The sequence below is a fragment of the Manis pentadactyla genome, chromosome 13 (genome assembly GCF_030020395.1).
Source record: "Manis pentadactyla isolate mManPen7 chromosome 13, mManPen7.hap1, whole genome shotgun sequence".
Lineage (NCBI taxonomy): Eukaryota > Metazoa > Chordata > Mammalia > Pholidota > Manidae > Manis > Manis pentadactyla.
In genome coordinates this window covers 51,790,809-51,815,694 of record NC_080031.1, presented here as the reverse complement: position 1 = coordinate 51,815,694, position 24,886 = coordinate 51,790,809, and the positions used below count along the sequence as shown (strand labels likewise).

Here is a 24,886-nt window from a genome sequence, read left to right as displayed (position 1 = left end):
CACTAGGATTCTTGCTGCACTCATGTAAATAATTAGGCCAACAAACCTGGACCAACCTTGTTGGATTTAATTTGCAAATAAATGGTTATTTTTTATAAAAAGTGATGGTGGTTAAAAAGAAAAAGAAATATTTCAATAGCGCACCCCTATGGATATTAGATTCTGAGACTGTTGACTGTGCAATGGGCTGGATCCTGAATTCGTCAGGTTTCCTCCAATACTGGCTATGACTCTCCAACTATTGTTTCTAATTTTATCCCATCTTATTGGATTAGAGTCATTAAAAGTAAAACTGCTCTTTTTCCATGAAGCCCTGAAAGCTAAAACTAGGTGATGTGATACACACTTCAGAGGAGTCACCAAGACCCCCATGTTAGTCTGTGCCAATGCTGCTTGCTTAGGGGCTACTCAAGATATTCAAACAGCTGGCCAGGGAAACCTGTCCGGCTGCCACTGCCTGCACTTACCTGTGTGAAGATGCCTGCATCCCGACATCTAGAAACCGCCCTGGCAATACTCAGGTACAGACACCGGATTGCTGATTTGCTCCCACCATTAACCTTCATTTTCTTTTTTTCCTGTTGAGATACCTCTTATTAATTACTTGATTGTTTACACAATACAGGTCTCACTTCAGGGCCCCACCTGCAGGACTGCTTAGATGTATTTTTCTTTTAAATCAAGAGACATCTCAGATGTGTAAGGTGGTTTTACAAAATAGATGCCATTAGATATTTTGCTCTCTGCTCAGGGCAGTTCTGTGCTCTTACTGGTTCTGTATACTTCTTTCCTGATAATGAAGCCAATAAAAGATGATACTTTAAATAATCTGTCCCAGGATATTCATGAAATTGATCATTTAAGTATGGATAAAGCTCCTGCACACTGCTTGTGGGTCTCTGCCACAAACCTGGAGCCTTTTACTATTCATCAGCATTTGTGTCATTCTAGGGATAAGCATGTGCTGCTGTGGAATGCATTACTATTGGGTACAGCTACCCAGAACTCTGCATTAAGGAATAAATGACTACAAAACACCTTTGATGGCTCAGGGACAGTTGCAGAAAAGGGGTTGGAAAAATGTAAAACCCAGAGTATGGGGTGGAGTGTAGCATAAGTGATCCTTTGAAACCTGAACAAAGTTAAGGCATTTTGTTTAAAGACACTGTTTTTGAACAAGTTGCTGGCTGCGGTCCTGGATGGCAGTTACAGGTGATCCTCCCTGTTCCTGTAATGCTAGGGCAAGGTGTGAAGAATACAGAATTGTTTTGTGTCTGAAGAGAAACATCAAGATGTGAAGAAGTTCTGTGATTGCTTACTTTTCTATACACAGTGATTTGCATTCAAGTGCATAGCACCCTTGTCCTGTTACCTGATAAAATCTATCCTAGCAGCAGCATGTGGGGGAGTGGCATGGGAAGGGCACTACACACAGTGTCACCGACCTCTCCATAAGCTGCCCCTTGATAAAAGTCAGTGGCGCACCAAGCTGGTCTTGTCCAAGTCTTGCTTTGGACCACCAGGACCCCTCACAATCAGGGTAGGAATTACTTTTAGGTCCCTCTTGGAAATTCGTGTATCAAAGCATGGTTAGAGAACTGAAATAATAGGAGATTTGGGAAGGTACTTGTTACTCCCTAACCTGTGTAAGCAGACTGCGAAGGACCAGATGGTCGGAAGCGGTACATGCCTTGCTTGTCTACTGCAGGACGGTCAATACTGAGCAGGAGAGATGAGGCTATCCGGATGCCCATTCAGTGAAACATGAAGGATTCTCTACTTGAGGAACTTAGTAAGAAGTTGCAACAAGTTCTGGGAAGAATATTAATTTTCATTAGCAAACAGGACTTTCCATTTGATCAAAAAAATTAAAATCTAAGCCCATGCCTAATCCAAGCCACATGAATACATTACATAAAAGCATATTCTGCATCTCAGGGGAAATCATCATTTACGACACAGACTTTTTGCCTAATGTTCTTGCCTCCTACAGTCTCATGTCAAAACTATTCATCTGTCACTCACTCTGTATCCTGATTTACTAAGGATTCAGGAAAAGAGCCATTATCAGTCTGGATATAAGGCCTATGTGATCTTCTCAATAAACAAAACTAATTATAATCTGGAGGTTGAAAATTTTGGTCTCCTCTAACCAAATGCTACTAGTAAAATCTCTCTGGATTCACTAAAATGTTCCATGGTTTCTTGCATTATAGCAGGTAATAAACAGACATGAGCAAGGTGGGGTGAGGGGGACAGGGCTGGTTTTCACATTCATCCAGATGCTTGCTTATATTCTACAAATTCTGTGTAAGCTCTTCCTGTGGGATGTGGAGGGAGACTATAGATAACCAGCTGGCCAAAATCAGCTAACTACAATATGGAGGAGAAATGGACCCAAATGTCATACAAAATCTATTACCATAGTAAGAAATCACACTTCCCCATTATTAACATAGTACAAATCACACATACCCAGGACATGATGGTTCCAATGGGGATCAAATACAGCTGAAAATCCCCCTGCCTGGTGTGAGGGTGGAGTGAGCCTGAGCCCCAGGAGGACTTCACCTGTCCCCTTTGAGACCAAATATTAAACAGGCCCCCTCTTGTTCTCCGTGTGACCCACCCCGGGCCTCCCCAGACCCAGCTCCCCAGGTGTGTACTCTTCCCTTTCTCACCCCTAAAACTCCAAATGCATGTTTAATGCTCAATGGATTTTCTGTGCCCATTATATTCTTTCTCACAAAAACACCAAGAACCCTTCTCTTGTAAAAGATGAGAAGGTCTATAATAAGACAGTTTCCATCTGTTCATTGCTATGGAAACACAGCTGAGGAGAAGAAAAAATAAGTATCTCACATGTTAATATGTATATTCTCACCAAAGGGGCTGCTCTCCTTTCTCTTATGCAATTACAAGTAGGATGCACTCACATTTTGTATGCGCCATTTTGAAATACTGAGACTTGTTTTTATGACCGTTTAGGCATGCAGTTTGTAGTGTTAGAATCCACAATACTGTGAAGAAAGTTTAAAATAGTAATTCCAGCAGTATACTATCTTGGTCATCCTCCAGCACATCACCAATCTCTTTCTCAGCCACACAGAAATGTCAGAGTTTGTACACAGAACACAACAGACCCAAGGACAAGAGTAATAGTTGTCTGACTGACTATAGGATGCCATGGAACCCACACACCCCTGTTCTGGGACTGAGGCACAATCATGTGCCCAGCAGCCTCAGCAGCCACCAGAAATCACGGCTTCTCTGAATTTGGGCCAACCTTATCAATTTTCTCCTGAGTCCTCCACACTCAACAGCCAGCAGCTTATATGCCCTTCTATACTTCCTTCCATCTGTCCGGCACCTCTTTCATATACGATCGATGTCAGTCTGTTTTTAAAGTAATCAACATAAAATTCCAAGGGATTTAGAGACACAGTAGTTACCAAAACTTAATGAATTCATTCACCCCCTTTAGTGTGTCCTGAACTTTAAAGGAATGCCTAATGTAAACCTTCATAGGTGTCCACATTGCTGTTACACTGCCAGGTACATCCCATGAGAATTTGCTCAGGAAGTTGACAACTTATCAGGCCCGCATTTCTCAGGTGATCATAAATTTCAAGGAAGAGAGAAAATAGGACAGAATCAGATTTCAGGGTGGTTTGTGCAACACAGTGATAACACCAAGATCACAAAAAATATTATATTTCAATAAGTGGTGACACATTAAATGAATATTTGAGTACTTGAAATATAAACAACTGGTTAGGTTTTTCAGATTTTATTCAATTTTGTATGATAATGTAGTTAACAAAAGCCATGAATTTTTTTTAGTATAAAGAGGACCTGATTCTTTCATACCACATGCAAACTCTAAGACAGGTCATGAAATGTGCAAAAAAAATAAAACAAATCTAAAATTATAAGAGTAGAACTATTATTTTATTTCCTTCTCCAGGACAGTATGGATTTTCCCACTGTATAAAATTGAGGAACAGACACTTGACCAGCTACTACTTTGAATAACCCTGGAATGCTGCAGATGATGTATTTCAGGGCAATGCTGAATTTTGGAAAATGAAATTGTTTCTGAAGCATGGCAGGCAGTGCCAACAGCCTAGCTGATGTGGAACAAGTGCATATGATGAAACTTTCATTTTACTAGATTGGAACATGACTTGGAAAATCAGTAACAGTCCAGCAAGGGAGCTAACATATGTCTTTAATAATATAAACACATTCACTAGTGATAAAGGAAGGACAGAATGCAGAAAAGAGGAGGAGAGAAGATAATGAATGCCAAAGAGTGAAAAGAGAATCAGAAATGCAGAGAGAGACCATCTAATGGGTGACTGAACCTGGAAGCAAACGGATTCCCAGGTTGGGGCAAACTGTGGAGAAAATCATCCATGATTGTAGATAAAGCAAGGAATCATGTAAGCAGTAGCACAGAGAGAAAACCTACTTGTTTCCAGAGATGACAGGAAGTGGAGATGGAGTGCGAATGGCACCCCATCACCCCAGAAACATCAGCCCCTTAATCACTCTGAACACAGGTGATGGACTGCAAGGCAAAGCGCAGTCAGGTTTCAGGGATTTTAGTATGTGTAGTTGGGGAACATTAGTGCCAAAAATACATGGCAGCTGATAAACTGTGTGCGTGTGTGTGTGTGTGTGTGTGTGTGTGTGTTAGATGATGCTTCCAGCTTTCAATATGTTCAAGGTAAGATGACAGTAATATGCTGAACTGAATTAGATATCTAAATCAGAGATAAAGTAAAGTCATCCTCCTTTGAAGATACAGGTAGATATAAGAAAGTACAGGATCACAAAAAGAGGGAGAAAAGCAGATAAATACATAGTAATTTGAAAGAAATATTGAAAGACAGGATGGAGTGAAATAATGTTATGGAAACATAGACTCAGCAGCAATTACATAAGGGAATACAAAGATCTATGGATAGATAGATGTAGATTTAAAAAGTAGACATAAAAATATATGCATGATATAAGTATAGGTATGATATGGATGTGAACATAAATCCAAATTAATTTAAAAGGCTCAGTTTACACATATTAGTGTAAGTTGTGAATTCTGCTATTCATGAAAATGTTTATTTTGGGCTGATATACCTTAAGTTCAATTTGAGTGATATAGGTATATATATATATACACATATACATATGTATAAACATATCCATATGTAGACTTACAGATAGACTGTTTGTATGTTTTCATGTCTATAAATTTTCATGTGCCTACATTCTGTGTCAATTAAAAATGATTTTCTGTGAATTATTACTATAAATTTATTGTAAAATGAGTATTGAGTCCATATGTTTTATTTCTACACTCACTGTAAACATGTTCAGTGACATAAGACCCTGCTGAGTGCCCCTTTCACCTCTGTGTTCCTCAAGCTGTAGATCATGGGGTTTAGCATTGGGGTGATAACCCCATAGAGCATGGCGATGAGTCTGTCCCTGTCTGGGGAGTGGTGGCTTGAAGAGGGCCGAATATAGGTGAATATGGCTGTGCCATAGAACAAACAGACCACCAGGAGGTGGGAGGCACATGTGGAGAAGGCTTTGCGCTTCCCTTCCACTGACTGAATCTTTAGGATGGTGGATATGATGTAAATGTAAGAGATGAAGGTGGTTAGGAAGGCACCAATTCCCAAGATACTTGATACCACAAACATAAGCATTTCTTCTATGTAGGTGGATGAGCAGGAGAGGGCCACCACTGGGGGGATGTCACAGTAGTACTGGTTAACCCGATTGGACTTGCAGAAAGACAGGCGGAAGGTGGACACTGTGTGGAGGAGGGAATTGAGAAACCCTGCTGCCCAGGTCCCAGCTGCCAGCTGGGCACAGCGAGCCACAGTCATGATGAGGGTGTAACGGAGAGAGAAGCAGATGGCCACATACCGGTCATAAGCCATGACAGCAAGAAGGAAGACCTCAGTCCCCGCCAAGGCCACCAGGAAATAAAGCTGCAAAGCACAGCCCAGGAAGGAAATGCTGTGATTCCCAGTCAGGAGGTTGTCCAGCATCTTGGGGACAGTAGCTGATGGGCAGAATATGTCTATGAGGGACAGATTAGCCAGGAAATAATACATGGGTGTGTGCAGCTTCTTCTCCATCCCAATGGCCAAGAGAATGGCCCCGTTTCCCACCAAGGTGGCCTGGTAGGTGACGGCAAAGACCACAAAGAGAGGATAGCGAACCTCAGGGAGGTCAGAGAGCCCTGTGAGGATAAAGTGAGTCACAGGGGTGAGATTGTAGCCGTCCATCCACGGGGGTCTTTCTGGATCCCCTCTCCACAGGGGTCTTTCTGGAGGGAAGGAAGACAAAAAAATGGGTTAGAGAAAAAAGCTAAGGAGACTATTTGTTAGAAATTTGGAAAATCATTGTTGTGTACTTGATGATGAATATGTTAGCCATATTTTAATTTGAGATTCTAACTATTAGAACTACAGTTAAAAACACCTGCTGATTTCATTCCATTTCCTGGAATACTCATCCTCATTTCCCTACAATGAGGCAGCCCTCTGAGACCCTGAGGAGATATTTTTAAAAATCACTTTCTTAGTAAAAACCATGTGGACACTTGACTAGTATTTGGGATTTCACAATTCCATAATAGCTGCCTGTGTGTTTTTCACACCCATTTGAGCATTTACCTTCTATTACGTTTGTTATTTCATTGTATACAATCCTATGTACTATCTCAATTCTAAGAACCTCGAAGGCAGAAGCTATGTATTTTATTTTTATAATATACTTCTTATGCAATATTATATAGGTTTCAGATACACAATGCACTGACTAAATAATTACACACATTACTAGATGCTTGCCTTAGTAAGTGTAGATGCCCCTATTACCATACCATAATATTACAGTATTATTGGTTATATTTTCTATTTTGTAACTCCATTCCTCTGACTTATTCATTTTATAATTTGAAGTTTGTATCTCTTTATCCCCTTCATTTTTTTCACCCACCCTCCCACCCCCTGATTTCACTCATATGTACAACACAAACCCCCACAAACAATAGTAAATAAATATATTGTCTATAAAATTAATAACTGCTAGCAACTAGCAGGCATATAATAAAAGAATAATTAACTTTTTCTGTTGTTGCTGCATAGAAGAATGAATGGTGTGTCTCCTACTTAGACAAAGTATATATACTGGTAAGAAAAAATATGAAAAAACCTCCATAACCTGGAATTTAATCATTTATGAATTTTAACAGGTATTTTTCAGGCATTAGTATAGTTCGATAAATTTAAATAGTTGATAAAGTAGTTTCAACAAAACAAAACAAAAATAGGTTCCTAAACAGAGAACACATTGCTGGTTACCACGGGTGAGAAATGAAATAAGTAAATAGGATAAAGAGTTATAAACTTCAAGTTATAAATAATTTAGTTACACGGATGGAAGTACAGCACAGGCAATGGAGCTAATAATATTGTATTGTATTTAAGGTGACATAATAACTACACTTATCATGGTGAGGCTTTGGTACCATAAACAACTGATGGATCATTTTGTTGTTCATCTGAAACCAACATCATGTTTTTAATCATCTATATTTCAACAAAAACATTTTAAGGAATAAAGGAAGAATAAAATGGCTGATAGTGTCTAAAGGTGAAGAGACTAGAAAAATAGATTCACATCACATTCAGTTCTCATTCTCCTTAAAACAAATATTCCAACATGTGTCTAATTATTCAAGGAACTATGAGGTCACAAAACTTATGGGTGATTGAGGCTCTTGTTCATAGCAACTCCTTTAATTTTTAAATTGCATTTGTATGTATTTTAAAAGAGCTCATAATCATAATATTCAAGACTATTTATAAAAACCACTTAACTAACAGTGTAACAATCAGTACTTTATGGATGGTTCTGTTACATTGAAAATCATATAACTTTTTAATACCAGATGTGGGTGACAGACTAACAGGAAGATGATTAGATAATAAAACATAAACATCATTTTCCATGATTCCACCTCCACATTTATTTTGTCTACTGAAAATTGTTAATGATATATTTGCTCAGATAAAATGTATAGTATAAGTAATACAAATTATGTATAATTATTTATTTTTGTAAATTGAATGAAATTATTTTCTACCAACTTTTTTTAATGCGGTATGTTGTTATATCCTTTTCTTTCTTTCCTTCCTTTCTTCTTTCTTTCTGTCTGTCTGTCTTCTGGAAGCTGAAGAACTCACTTTGGTTGACAAACCTTTTTTTTAAATTTTACTATTTATGATATATTTCTTAAGACTAATGAACTACTGAAAATCTTCTTGAGGGTTACTGTCCCTTAAATTTATTTAATTGAAATATAGTTAATGTACAATGTTATATTGGTGTCCATGTACAAAATAGTGCTCTGACAATGATGTACTTTGCTAAATGCTCACCATGATAAATGTAGATACTATCTGTAGATAATATCATAAAAATATTCCACAATATTATTGACTATATTCCCTGGGCTGGACTTTCATCCCTGTGGATAATTTTTTATAATTGGAAGCCTGCACCTCTTTATCCCCTTCACCCACTTTGACCACCCTCCCATCCCTCTTCCCCATGCAGTATATATATATATGTAAGAATTTCTGATGTTACTTGTGGGATGATTTTACTCTTTCCTCAATCCACAGTATGTCTGTGTCATACTAGGGATGAAAAGAAAATGTATTTTCATGATGTTAAAGTCATGAAATTTAGGAGAAAATGACTATGCTAACCACAAAGTGCTTAATATCATTTTTCAATCAGCAGGTATTTACTGAGTGAATTAAAATGATGGAAACAAAAACATCCACCTTCTCAAATGTCAAAGTTCTACAGATATATACAATTTCAGTTCTCTACATCTTAATACAGCATTTTTCTGAAAATATGTTAGTAAATTTATGAAATTTTAAAACATACTTTCTATTACAAGAAAGATTAGTATCTTGAGACATTAATTATTAACTTATATATGAAATGCTCATTTTCCACTGAACCCACACTTACCAATGTGACTCTTGGTTTTACAGGGATTTTTAGAAATAAGTCAAAACATTCTTATAAATACATAAGCTAGTTCTACATCAGGTTATATTAACAATATGCATCATTTCAAACAATATATTTGCCAAAATTTTGTACTTTGTTTGTATTTTAATAAATATGTCATCTTGGCATATAATATGCAGAGTATGTTCATTTGGGAAGAAAACTTGTGCTCATATTAAAAATACATTTCTTTTGAAGAAAAAATGATGAAATATTAGGGTTTACATCTCATTAGAAGTTAGGGTGATAATTTTCTTGATAATTGAAGTTCTATAACTCCTCTTATTAACCCAAGATTGATAGCACGTATATTAAAGAATCAGAGAGATTCTTGTGAAGAGTACTCACTCACCTTTCTCTGTGAGATTAATTGCATAAATGTAAGCATATGAGTATATGGAGAATACGTGTTGAAATCAGCTGCTTTTTCTTTTTCTTTTTCATAAACAGTTCAACGTAATGAGACTCAGAGCAAGGGATATATGGGGTCTCTTGGAAATAATCCAGAAAAGAAGATTTTGTATTATTTATATAACTTACCCTTCTGTCAAGTCTAAATGGAACATATATGAAGCTTTTTTTTTCTAGCAAATAGTTACTTCAAGGATCTGCTATTTAGATAAAAAATAATTAGTTAATCAAGCAAAAATAATCAGTGATAAATCTTGGATCATATGATAATGACTATTTTATAATTACTTTGTGAATAGAAAAGATAATTACATTTTTAATTTCTTTAAAAAATGTTTTTATTAAAGCTATATTTCTAAAGAAGTTCATATTCTTCATTTTAAGTCAGTGGATTGATTGCTAATAATCTAATCAGTATGTATTTCTTTTATCTATTTATTACAAATTAAAATCTCTATCTGCTTTATAACATCTTTCCTGTCTTTTAGGTCTCATGGACTAATTTTCTAGGAAACATACATTCAGATCTATGGGTCAGATTATTCATTTGACAGTAGAATTTTACATACAGAGATTTTTGGGTACATACCTGTGTGGACATGCACAATACTTAGGGCTGGAATTAAACAGTTTCAGGCATTAATTCACATATACAATCTATAAGATTTTAAATTCTTCCCTTTGTCTTACACATTTAATAGTCCATTTTCACTATTTCTCAAATGTACACATTTTTATACCATGTTAACATCTTTATAAACTCCTACTTGCTTTGCTTAAAAAGTCCAATCCAGAAATTAACATACACTTTATTGCTTTTTTAGTTTGAGTACTCATTACCAATTTAAAAAAAAGAAAGAAAGTAGTAGTCTAGCCAAGAAAAAGAAGCATTAAAAGTAAACCTGAAATCTCATGCCTGTATACTGTGAATATTGTAATTTATTCTATAGTTCATGTTATAGCCACTTTTCTCTTGTGGGTAAAAACAATTAAGGACTCTAGAGAGAATAATCTTTTCTTCATACATATAAATTGCTACCAAATTTATAATAGGTAATTTTTAATAAAAACAGGCAATTATTTTATATTAAATCAAACTAATGCAAAATTTAAAAAGTTAAATTATAGAAGAGTGGAAATTTTGTAATTATTAATTGTATAGGGAAAGACTAAACAAAGAATGTTCAATAACTGAGTTTCAAGACAAAAGTGAACAGTAAAACAATGTTACCATTTTTCTATAGTTGACTAAATCATTCTTTCAAAATATGAATACACCATACACTTGTAAAAGTTTGCATTTTTCATACTAGACAAGTCAGCTTTAGGACAATATGCATTATTGCACATATTTGTGCTGTCAGGACTGCCTAAATGGGAAGTCATTTTGCTACCACATGTCAGGCTCTGATTGAGAGCAATTTCAGACTTATTTTCCCCTATCAGTGCTAAATTGTTCTCTCACAGAATAATGGAATAATGAAAAATTAATTTGGATCTATGAATTAAAAAAATTAGGTCGTGTAGATCAAACAATGTATGTCTATATAGTGAGTTCGGGTGATGCGTATATAGATGTTCATTATACCATTCCAATTTTATTTGCAATTGTGTAAATGTGCAAGGTAAAATATTAGGAAAATATTAAACACAAACATGAAAAGGACAACGAGGAAAATGGGTTTCACAATGCAGTCACATCACTACACTCCTATTCAAACTCCCTGTGATTAGGAAACTCTTAGTTTTACCCTACATTTTCATTCAAAACATTTCATTTCCATTTATCTAAAAAAATCAGCTATATGGGAACCTATGTTAGTTATTTTCCACTTTTTAAAGTTCTTTACTGACCCATTCAATTTGTAATCTCTTTTTAGGTACTTAAATGGTTTCCATTGAACTTTATGAAATAGATTTTAACATCAATTTTTTAATGGTAGCTTTTAGGCCCTTGGACAACAGAAGTGGATAACCTGTTATAATCAGGAGATGCCTATATTAATTCCTTCATCCTCTCAAATCCCCTTTTCCTCTCCTCTGCTATAATTTGCTTGATTATTGCATTACTTGAAAGTCATAATACCAGTGAATCAAAGAATACCCCTCACAAATGTTGCTTAAACAGCATATGAATATAATCAGTAGTTTTGTAGCATCTTGCTGTGTTGACAGATATTAAGTACACTAGTTGGGTGAGGACTTCTTAATGTATATGTGGGTAAAATTGCAATACTTCCAGAATCTCTCACCTGGCTTTAGTGCATCGCCATACAATAGGTGTTTCCAAGGGATGGAGAGCAGTCCATCTCTGTATCAATAGGTAATTACAGGGGCAAGTAAGGCTTACCTGCACCAGAGAGGTGGGATGGGAACCTCTTCTTCTGCAGTTGGGTCTCTACAAGGGGAAGCAGAAGTGGACTGCTTGTAAGAAATAAATGGGTTTTTCCCACTTTATTTCTCCCTCTGATTGATTTTGGTTTTAAAGGTATTTTGCACTGGGATTTTTCCCCAAAGTTACAGTATATAATTGTCAAACTGTTATGTTGTATACTTGAAACTAATGTAATATTTTATATCAGTCAAACTTCAATTCAAAATATATCAAAAAATCTTGCTTAACCGAAATTAAAGGTATTTTTTCCACACTAAAGAAATGGGTGAAATGCCATCAGAAAACATTACCATGCACCTGGAGTTCTCTTCAGCATTCTAAGCACATGAATATCACTCTCCAGAATCAAAGCAAGCATGACATCTCCATCCATCCATGCACCCATCAGCTGTAGCTCCAGACATTTGCCCTCAGTGGACTACAGCCCCAGTCACTGTGTCAGGGTCCAGGCAGCTGGGAAGGGTAAGTGCATGTGAGCTGCGCTCAGCCCCTTGGAAAGATGTTTCATGAAAGCAGTTCTAAAAACATCCAAATGCACTGTATTTCAAGGGGTTGGGTTATCTGAGCACCCTTAGATGGCAGGGATTCCTAAACATATTGTTTATATTTGAGACAGATCTTTGAAAAGCAAGCAGCAGTGTCAAGGACTGTGTATATTCTAAGTTCTTATAGTTAAATATATTTATTATATATATCCTTAAATTGTGTATATCGATACCCTGGTGGAAGTATTAGTGCAACTATCAGGCTTACATAACACATTATAATGTCCTTTGGTCTGACTTTTCATTTGGTATTTTCATAAATTAAGAACTAATACTCATTCTCTTTTTAACAATGAGTGTACGGATGGAGAGATAAAACTCCCTATGCAAACATCATCAACAAGAATGTCTTTCAGACTAAGGATTACAATTTCTAGTGTTCTTTGTGCTTAGATGGATCAATCTTAGAAAAAGTTTAAGTTCAAGCAATATGGCAAATTTGATACATTCCATGTCATAATTAAAAACAAGGTACAAAACTGACCACTACATTCCTAGTTGTAATAAGATAATATCTCTATATTGTAATATCAACAGCTTTTACAAGCCTATGATTTAAATGTTCAGAAGTTGTTTCTTAACTATGATTATACATTCATCTCTTGGTTGGTGTACCTGTTTGTCTAGATTTGTACCCCAAAGATAGAACATAAAAGTCATAATTCTTATTTAAAATATAATAGTAATTAACAAAATATAAGTAACAATTTTCATTGTTAAAATCACTATTGAAGTAAATATTCATAAAAGAGCATAGAAACATAGCTTATGGAATTTTCCTCACTTCTTTTAATATGTACCTTAGCTTCCTCTTAAAAAAATTAATATCCTTTTTTGGTATATGGTTTCATGAATTTTGTTGCTTGTTTAGATTCTTGTAACCACCGCTACAATCAGGAACATAATAGTTTCCCCCAATCACTCTGGTATTCCTTGGTAGCCACACCCTCGCTCAATCCCTAGTCCCTGACAACTACCTGTTTCTTCATCAAAATAGTTTTGCCATGTGGAGAATTCATGTACATAGGACCAACAGTATGTAACTTTTGAGACTGCTTCTTTCACTCAGCATAATTCTTTTGGCTTCACGCAAGTTGTTGCACAAAGCTGTAGCACATTTTTAATACTAAGCAGTCATCTTTCTGATGGGTGTATCACAGGTTGGTAATATCCAACCCTCCCTGAAGGTCATTTGGATTGTGTCCTGATTTTCATGATTCTGAATAAGGTGACTATAAATATTCAGATATAGATGTTAATTCAAACATAATTTTCAATTTCTCTCAAAAACCCAGGGGTGTGACTTCTGGGTCATGAGTATATGTTTAACTACATTAGAAACTGGTCAACATTTTCAGATAATTGCAGGATTTTACGTTACCACCAGCAGTGGGTAAGAATTCCAGGAGATGTACATCCTCACATCATTTGGCATTGTCCGTATATTTTATTTTAATCATGGTCTCATGTTACCGAAAATGTGTATTTCAATAATGTATATTGATATTGAACACCTTCATGTGCAATTTACCATTCATTTATCATGTTAGTCAAGTGACTGTCCTTTTTTGTGTGTCATTTATTTTATACTTCTTGAATACTGGGTGCTTTCATATATTTTTAATAAATGATCATTGTCAGAGTATGATTTGCAAGTATTTTCATCCACTACATCATAAAGTGTCATGGTCTTACTATCATTCTTTTCAGAGATCTGTTTATTTACTTATATTGATTTTAATATTTTTAAATCTATTTTAGGTTCACAGAAAAATTGAGGACAGATTTCCCACAAACTAACCACACATGCATGGCCTCCCATCTTCCAAAAGATATCTTTTTTTTTTTCAAGTTTGACACTAATGATCAAAGCTGTGTAACTATGTGTGTCAAGGTTTGTGTTCACATAAGCTTTCAGCTCTTTTGGAAAATACTAATAAGAATGATTGCCATATCATATGGTTAAGAGTGTGTTAAGTATTTTTTAGAAATGCCGTTGGGCCGCCTCGCCTTCTCCCGCCCCGGCCTCCCCACCGGCCCGAAGCCCCGACCTCTGCCCCCTCAGCAGCACCGCCGACCAGCCGGCCGCCTCGCCGTCTACACCGGCCCGAAGCCCCGCCCCCCGCCCCCTCAGGACCAGCGCCAGCCGTCCGGCCTCCTCGCAGTCTCCCGCCCCGGCCTCAACACCGGCGCGAAGCCCCGCCCCCTCGGCCGCACCTCCGCTTCGGGACCACCGCCAAACAACCGGCAGCCTCGCAGTCTCCTGCTCAGACCTTCCCATCGACCCGAGGCCCCGCCCCCTCTGCGGCACCATCCCCTCGGCAGCACCGCGCATCTTCCGGTCGCCTCGCCGTCTTCCGCCCCGCCCACTCCACCATCCCCCGAAGTCCCGCCCCCCTCCGCAGCACCGCCTACCAGGTGGCCGCCTCGCCGTCTCCCGTCCCCGCCTCCCCACCGGCCCGCAGCACCGCCCCTTCAGCAGCCCCGCTGAAGGTCTGGCCGCCTCACTGTCTTCCGCCCCGGCCTCCCCTATGGCCGGAATCCTCGCCGCGGCCGCGAGCGTCAACACTTCGCCGCCAGAAGCCCATCAACTTTTCTCACCACCCCTCCCACTCCCTGATTTCATTTGTATGTACACGAAAACAAACAATAAAAAACAAATACATGATAAATCATTTAATAACTGATAGCAACTAGCAGACATGTAATAAGGGAATAATTAACTACTTTCATCTTGTGTATAGAAGAATGAATTGTATGTCTCCTTAGAAACATCTTATCTGTTGATGAGAATACAGAAATGCTTTTATAACTGAATCATAATCATTTAACAATAAATTTTAATAGGTATTTTCCAGAATTAATATAGTTTAATAAATTTACATACCCTGCAAAATATAAATAGACTTATAAACACAGGGTACAGACTGGTGGTTACCACTGAGATGTGACAAATAGGTGTATAGGATAGAGTTACAAACTTCAATTTATTAAAAAATTTATTCACAGGGAGGAAAGTGCAGCGTAAGTAATAGAGCTCAAAATAGATACATATTTTTATTTAAATAATAACTAACTTATGGTGATTATTTGGTAATTGTGCAATTGTTGAATCTCTTTTTTATCTGAAGCCAACATATTATTGTATCTCATTGATATTTCAATATAATTTTTTGATGAATAAAGGAAGAATAAAATGTTTGACAGTGTCTAAATGCAAACAAAACTAGAAACAAATATAATACATGAGATTCAATTCCCATTTTCCTTAAAACAAACATTTTAATGTGTTATTGATAATAGAAGCCATTGATAATAACTCCTCTACTTTTTTAATTACATTTGTATGTATTCTAAAAATCATAATCAATTTGTTCAAAACTATTTATAAAACAACCTAACTGAAAGTCTAAAATCATTACTTCTATGGATGTTTCTGTCACATTGAAAATCATCATTTTTCAGTATCAGATACGGATGACAGAGAAACAGGAAGATGATTAGATTAGATATAAACATTTTCAATAATTCCAGCTCCACATTTATTTTGTCTACCAGAAATTGTTAACGGTATATTTCTCAGATAAAGTGCATAGTATAAATAATAGATTATATATAATGATATATTTCTACAAATGGAATGAAATTATTTTCTATCAGCTTTCTTTAATGCAACACTTCATTATATCTTTCTTTTATTTCTTTTCTTCCTGCCTTCCTTCTGTCCTTCCATCTGTCTGTCTTTTGAAAGCCGCAGAACTCATTTTGGTTGGCAAAGTTTTTTCTTTAATTATACAATTTCTGATATATTTCAAAAAACTAATAAACTCTTGAATATCTACCTGAGGGTTACTACTGCCCTTTAACTTTATTTAACTGAAATATAATTAATGTACAATATATATTGGTCTCAGTTTCCAGCATAGTATTTTGACAATTATATACTTTGCTAGTACTCACCATGATAAATGTAGACACTATCTGTAGATAATATCATACAAATATTCCACAATATTTTTTACTATATTCCGGATGCTATACTGTCATCCACATAGCTAATTTATTCTATAATTGGAAGCCTGCACCTCTTTTTTCCCTTCACCCACTTTGACCACCCTCCCATCCTGCTTCCCCACACGATATTTAAGAGAGAAACACTGATGTTACTTGTGGGATGATTTTACTCTTTCCTCAATCCACAGCAGGTCTGTGTCATGCTTCGGAGGAAAAGATGTATTTTAATGATGTGAAAGTCATGAAATTTAGGAAAGAAAATGATTATACTAAGCACAAAGTATTTGGATATCATTGTATTTTAATGATGTGAAAGTCATGAAATTTAGGAAAGAAAATGATTATACTAAGCACAAAGTATTTGGATATCATTGTATTTTAATGATGTGAAAGTCATGAAATTTAGGAAAGAAAATGATTATACTAAGCACAAAGTATTTGGATATCATTATTCAAACAGCAGGTATGAATCACAGGAATTAATTAAAATGAAACTAAGACATGCACCTTCTCAAATATCAATGTTCTACAGATCTGTACAGCTTCAGTTATTTATGTCTTTATACATTCATTAATTAAAAATATTTTAGTAAATTTGGGAAATTTCAAAACATGCTTTCTATTACAAGAAATATTAATATCATGAGCATTAGTTATTAAGTTCTATATAAAATGTTCATTTTCTTTAAATCCACACTTACTGATTTGACTCTTGGTTTAAAAATAATTAGAAATAAGTCAAAACATTCTCATAAATACATAAGGTAGTTCTACATCAGTTTACACAATCAATATAAATCCTTTCAAACAATATATTTCTCTAAACTTTGTACTTTGTTGTTTAAATTTTAAATCAAACTTAAATTTTTGGCATGTAGTATACAGAATTTTTTCATTTGGGAAGAAAATTTGTATTCATACTAACAATACCCTTTTTAAAATCAAACAATGAAATCCTAGGTATTTGCCATCTCATTAAAAAGATAAGGATGATACTATTCTTGATAATATATTGAAGAAGTTCTATAACCCTCCTTATTAACCCAAGAGTAATGGCACGGATATTAAAGAATCAGAACAATTGAGTGAATGCTTCTTTCTGGGATTAATTGGTGTAACTGTAAGCATATGATTATCTGAAGAATACATGTTGAGCTTTTTATTTTCTTTTTTTCATAAACAGTCCAACATAATGAGAGGCAGAGCAAGGAATATATTGTAAAGGCTACACTTATCTTGGAAATTATCCAGAAAACAAGCTTTTGTATTATTTTATAACTTACCCTTTTGCATATGGTCAAACCTAAATGGAACATATATGAAGATTTTTTCTAAAGCTAATAATTTCTTCAGGGATCTGCTATATAGAGAAAAAAGCATTAGTTACTCAAGCAAACTAATCACTGATAAATCTTGAAACATAAGTTAATAAAAATTTTATAATTACTTTGTTAATAGAAAAGATAATTACATTTTATATTTCCTTATAAATAGGGTAATATTTTTATGGAAATTTTATTTCTAAAGAAGTTCATAGTCTTCCTTTTTAAAAACTCATTGGATTGATTGCTAATAATGTAAATTAATCAAAATGTCTTCCTTTTACTATTTGTTATACTTTTATCTGCTTGTCACATCCTTCCTTTCTGTGAGGTGTCATGGACCAATTTTCTAAGGAACATACTTCAGAAATATGCATTTGATACAGCAGAATTTTACATACAGAGATTTTTGGGTACATACCTGTGTGGGAATGCACAACATTTAGGGCTGAAATTTAGTAATTTCAGTCATTAATTTGAACACACACTCTATAAAATTTTAATTTCCTCCCTTTGTCTTATCCATATAATAGTCAATTTTAACTATATCTCAAATGCATACATTTTTATACCATATTCAATCTTTATAAACACCACTTATTTATTTTAGCTTTAAATGTTCAGTAAATGACACACACATTTATAGCCTTTTAAGTTTCAGGGTACTCATTTCCAATTAAAAAAACGTTCAATAAAAGAAAACAAAATGGTCTAACCAAGAAAAGCATAAAATTAAAACTGAAAACTCATGTATATATAGCGTGAATGTTGTAATTTGTTCTATAGTTGATGTTATAGCCTCTTTTCTCTTAGGGGGTATCAACAATAATAAGGATTCTAGGGAGAATATTCTTGTCATGTTCATAAATATACATTACTATTAACCTAGTAACAGGTACTCATTAATAAAAAGAAGCACTTATTTTATATTAATCAAAATAATGTAATTTTTTTAAAAAGCTACATTATAGAAGAGTGAAAATTTTGTTGTAACTGTCTATGGTAAAATTAAACAAAGAATGATCAAGAATTAAATATAGAGACAGAACTAAAGAGTAAAATAGTGCAACCCTTTTTCTGTAATTGGCTATATCATTCTTTCAAAGTATGATTACACCACTGACTTGTAAACATTTGCATTTTTCATGCTAGACAAGTAAACTTTAGCACAATCTTTATGTATTATTACATGTGTTTCTATTGCTAAGACTATCCGAAAGGAAAGTTTTTTGTTACAACTCTTCAGGTTCAAATTGATGCAATTTCAAACATATTTCCACCTATAATTGTGAACTTGTTCTCTATCAGAATAATGGATTCATGTAAAATTAAGTTTATGTTCTTTTCCAAATTTATGTCGTTTTCAGCAATAATTTCTTTTAAAGCATTTTCTTCTTGAGCTTTTTATCCTTCCTCATGTGACTTCAGGAATATGACTGGCAGATTTCTTTCTTTGCCCTTTTCCCCAAACTTCTGAAATTTACTTATTTCATTCTCTGATACTTGATGTCAATGATGTTCATTTTGAGTATTTCTAGTTACCTATCTTATAGATTCCTGTTTATTTCCTCTATGATCTTCATCTTCAAGCCCATTAATATGTGTCTTTAAGTCGGAAATTTCTACTCATATTCTTTCTTTTAAAAATTTGTCTAATTCTTTATGTTCTACATACATTTACATATGATGAGATTTGTTCAAATGCATAATTTTTATAATAATTGCTTTAAACTTTTTGGGAAAACAGTCCAGTACGAGCCATCTCAGCATCAATTTCCTGTGGTTGCTTTGTCTTCAGGAACTTGAGGATTTCTGGTTCCTTTATGTACCAAATGATTTGGGATTTTACCCTACACATTTCTTTGTAGTTTGTAAAGAATCTACAGGTTTCATTTAAATCCTATAATGTTGAATTTCTTTTCTTAGCAGAAATCATCCTATATGAGTTTATTAGAAGATTCCACCTGCCACTTCTGTTCTGTGTTTTTGTTGCCCCCTCATTTCCAGCATTTGCGATGCTATTTGGATCTGTCCCCATGTGTACAATCCAGTGAGAAGTCCGTGAATCTACAAGTCAAGTTCAGCACTCCAAGTCCTCCCTGTCCTCTGTTGGATCAGATGAAAGCCTGCACAGTTTCATGGCATCACTCAACTGAGGCTTACTGGCTCCACCACCTTTCTGGAGACTTTGATGCCCTTGGATTTCCATTTTCTGCCTCATGCTCAAAGGCTGAGGTTCAGCTATCCTATTCTGCCGTTTATTCTCTGCTAATCCATGATCTCTGTGGCAAAACTGAAGAGCAAGAAAAATTCATGAGGGTTTTCCAAAACCTTTTAAGAACACAGTGTCTCTGGTGAAGAATAAGCTCCCTGAAAGCACCTGCTCTTCAGTGCGCCGCCGCTACAGTTACCATCATGCAGATGTGCAGTGGAAGAGGATGGGGCTGGGGGACCAAGAAAACTACAAGGGGAGATTCCACAATATTTGGTCATCAGTAGTTGCCTTGCTTAGTTTTTGAGGGAGGTCTAGCAAGATTATATTAGATATGTCTCTGTAAACATCCTGGAACCCATTTCCAATTTTGGATCAATAACTTGCATCAGGTCCAGAGAAAGATGGAGGAAATTTTGAAAATTTACTGCTAGTTCACTGGTGGTTCAATTTCTGCTCTTTTCACATTTGTCCCTCGACTGATTACTTTCCAGAATCATGACACATCTCCTCTATTCATTCTTTACTCACACAAGGCTGCATCCATTCTGAGAGGAAGTGTGGAATGTGCTTGCACTGTTGTAACTCTTACTGTAACCCAATCATTCCCTGTGAAGTGGTACAGATGAAGTAGAATGTACCTGAGTTGTGCTACAGGATTCTTCTGGCTACTGCTCTTCTAAGAGCATACTTATCTCTACTGCCAGATAAGAATATCCTGGAAACAGGTGAACAGTCTGATACTGGTACTCATATCTTTGAGACTTTTGTCAAAACTAGGAAGGCCAGTTGTCCAGGTATTGTATGACAACATTGTGTTAACACCGACTTCTTTCTACCTGGGTACACCTCATGGTTAGGTATCCTATCCTGTTACCTGCAATAATTAATCCTGGGTATCATGGAAACTGGCAGTGTATGGAAGGAGTACAGAAAATTCATATGCTTACTTTAGACCTTGGCATACCATAGTGAAGATGTGGAATATGATATCCAGAATGGCAACCTAGGGCACTACATGCTCAATAGTTACGGTTGGAGCTCCAATATCAGGGACATAATTTTGTCCATGTGGGTGATATCAACATTCTATTGAAAGGTGTGATAAATCTCAGGAGCCATAGGAGAAATATAGAAACAAATTCTTCAGACTTAATTCTTCTTTGTGTCATATGTGAACAAAAATGGTATAACAATTACCTTTTATATCATTTGATTTATCCTCGTGCAGGAACTGTGCAGAGGATGGTTATATTTTCCAAACTTTTTAATAACAAAATTCCATTCAAGTAAAGTTCTGTATCTCCTTGGGGAAAATCTGTACCCAACCCCGGAGCAAATTATCTTTGAAACTGAAATCAGTCATAGGGAGAAATAAAGTGGGAGAAACCCATTTACTGCTACAAGCAGTCATTGACTTCTGCTCACCTGTGTCTCCCTTGACACTACTGCAGAAAGGGACCCCACCCAAGCCTTTCCAGTCCAGATATGCCCTCACTCCCCCTTGTAATTTCATTTTGATATGGAGAAGGACTACTTCTCTCCACCTCTTGGAACACCTATTGATATGGAGATGCACTAAGGCCAGGTGAGAGATTCTGGAAATATTGCAATTTTACTTCCAGGTGCCTAAACACAATGAGTAATTCTTAATAAAATTTTATACCAATCTCAAATTGGGTTGTTAGTTGTATGTCTATTGTGTTAATTGCTGTATGTTATTGCCCTGTATGAATAAGCCAAAGTGCATTCCTCCATTCTGATGTTGATGAACATTGGCAATGTTTACCATCTTCCCTTTACAAGTGATGCTATTTCTGCACATCCTTGGGAATGCATTTTTTAACCCATACAGGGGTAATACAGTTGAGTAAATACAGGGAGTGGAATTGCTGATTTGTGGGTAAGCATATATTGAAAGTTAGTAGTTACTAACATAGTATATGCAAGGTTAGCTTTCTTCACATCCTTCACACTATCTAACATTGTCATTAAATTAGGCATTTCTGTTGGAATTTCTGAAATTCCTTGAGATATAATTATGGTCAAGACTGAAGTTGAGTTGCTGGCCCCTTGTCTACATCTATGTGTGTTCACCATTCTGTTTTAAGATGTTGACCTCTTATTATATTCCTAGTGAGTATCATTCTGACAGTTGCATCTGATCCTAAAAACATTCTTGTCAGATTATTTGCAAAAAAATGGAGACTCAATAGCCCTAGGAAAAGATTTCTCTCAATAAAAAATAGGGTTGATAATGAGTATGCCTTTTTCTTGCTCCTGGGTAAAGTAATTAAGGGACTTGTGAGTGTTCCCAGAAATCAGCAATGAGACTGAGTCTAAGTGGATAACAGGAAATTTTCTCACTATTGAATTCATGTTTGTCTTCTTTCCTCAGTCAATTCCCTACTCTACTGTCTGTGCTTCCTTAGATCGGTTTCAGTGTGAATACTGACAGAATGAAAGTCTCAGATTTCTGTTCCTGGGGAGACACAAAATAGGAGAACTTATCTTTCTATGTTTTTAAACATTTAGTTTTCATCTTTTTGATATCCATATTAAAATTTATACTGTGTACTTTTCTCCTAGATTTTCTGTAACTTCTAATTGAATTCTAGGAATAACACATACATTTTAGAAATTCACCAAGTACCAGATTTGTGTTCTAATAATATACCTCACCCCTGCTCTGTCTTCCTCTCTTATATTATACTGCAATTATGTAGTGTATTGAACACTTTAATTTTAATATAATTAATATTGTGGATGTTTTCCTTTATATTTGATGGCATTTGTGAAGCATCTTCCTATCCTAAATGCATAAAAAACATTTTTCAAAATGTCCATTAGCCCTTCACATTTATATCGACAATCCACTAGGAATATTTTGTTAGGATTATCAACTTTTCTATTTCTCATACTATGACCTCAGCTCTGTTGGTGCCACTGCTGATTGCAGTTCATTTGATTAATTTCATCAGATTCTTTCAAATACACTTACAAATTCTTATTTCTTTTTTCATTTCACCCAAAACTGTTAATTTTTTACCAATAATGCTAATTTAAAAGAAGTGTTAAAGCATATTATTTATATTTTTCATTTTCATATGAGCTAAATTCATAATTAAACTGTACTTTTAAGCAGTTTAAGGCAATTGTCATGCACACTGAGAAGTGACTGTTGTTTACAATGGATGAAGGGTTGTGATGGGTGAGTGAAAAAGGTGAAGGGGATAGAGAGGTGCAAAATCTCAAGTCTGATTTAAATTAGTCACATGGATGATGGTACAGCATGCAGAAAATTGTATTTCTGTAACATCTATATCGAAAGACAATAACTACATTAGTTGGGTGAACATTTAAAAATGTATATAAATATGGAGTCACCATGTCATATGCTTGAAAGCAACATGATATTGTATGCCAACTGTTTTTCAATAAAAGCACACATCAATTTTTTTAAAAAGAAAAACTGTTGAAATGTTATTTCGAAACAGCGGTCTCTTCCAATTTTACTTGTATTTTTCTTTAATTTTACACTTATTCCTACAGCATCATAAAGGTTAAAAAGTTTGTCTGCCTGCACATTGGGTCTGTCTTCTTTACTGGCTTAATCTTTGGGTCACAAAGCTTCTGCTCAGAATTTCAGCCCTGCACATAGGCTTGCTCATGGCTACAGATGCATGTAAACAGCCCCTAAGCTGAACCTTGCCTACCTGTAGATACAGAAGTATGTACAAAAATGCTGCCTGGACTGTGAAATATGAATAGGAAAATCCATGGCAGGATGAGCAGCAGGTCACTAAGCAGTGTGTCCACATAAGGACCGAGGAATGAAGACAAACAGTCCCAATTTTTTCAAGGTCTCCAAAAGCAAGCAAAATGACATAAGTCATAGTGGAAACATTCTTCTTTGGTTCACTGCCATCTGTGAACAGAGTGAAACATTTATTGTAGAGTGAGATAATTTTAAAATTTCATTTCTATTTTCTCATGATATGACTATTCAATTATGTTGGTTCCATTTCTGGTTGCAGTTCATTTGATTAATTTCAACATAGGTAGGACTATTACCTAATGCACAGAACTCCAAGATGGTCTTCCCCAAAGAGTTATCCCAAAATGAAGTTGGCATCCCAGAGGAGAGAATTATGGCCTCATTTTTGAATCTGCATATCCTTTTTGCTGAGAAGACAGGCAAGTTTGTTGGGAGATGCTGAAGGCAAGCTATCTATAGATTCAATGCAATTCTTATGAAAATTCCAGTGACAGTTTACATAGAAATGGAAATTAAATCTCTCCTTACCTTATGGAATAAAAATGAACCTTACATTTCAAGAATAACTGAGAAAAGATGAAAGTTGACATCACTCATCTTCACCTCAGACTATATTACAGAGCTATATTGTTCAAAACAGTATGGTACAGGTTTACAAAAATTTATAACAGACATATAGAACAAGGAAATAGAATTAAGATCCCACATAGAAACATACATGTATTAACAGCTAATATCTGATAAAGAAACCAAAAAATACAGTGGAGAAAGGATAGTGTTGTAAAGTTGATGGATGTGTTAACCAACCTTATGGTGGCAAATACTTCACAGGATATGTCCACTATATCTCAATAATGCCTGAGAAAATATTACTATAAATTATGTCTGTCCATTTCTCCACAATAGTTCCTATATCTAAATGAGAGACTAATTTATGACATTTTATTCTGTGTAAGTAGGGGAAATTGATACCAGCAATACAGAGCAACCAAAAAGGTGTGTATGTGGTGTGTCTGTGTGTTAAAAAATGATGCTTTCAGTTTTGATCATGTTGAAGCTATGATAACCATAATACATTGAACTGAGCTAGATATC

General features: G+C 35.5%; 1 protein-coding gene across 1 annotated transcript; it reads right to left on the bottom strand.

The window, feature by feature from the left end:
• Nucleotides 1-5,378: 5,378 nt before the first annotated feature.
• On the bottom strand, nt 5,379-6,305 carry LOC130680290 (olfactory receptor 5V1-like). The gene has a single exon (XM_057490544.1). It carries the CDS (start codon nt 6,303-6,305, stop codon nt 5,379-5,381), a length of 927 nt encoding a protein of 308 aa, XP_057346527.1.
• Between the last annotated feature and the right edge of the window lie 18,581 nt (nt 6,306-24,886).

What these genes read in the sequence shown, in the direction of transcription:
- LOC130680290 (XM_057490544.1), bottom strand. Translation starts at nt 6,305, where the DNA reads ATGGACGGCTACAATCTCACCCCTGTGACTCACTTTATCCTCACAGGG.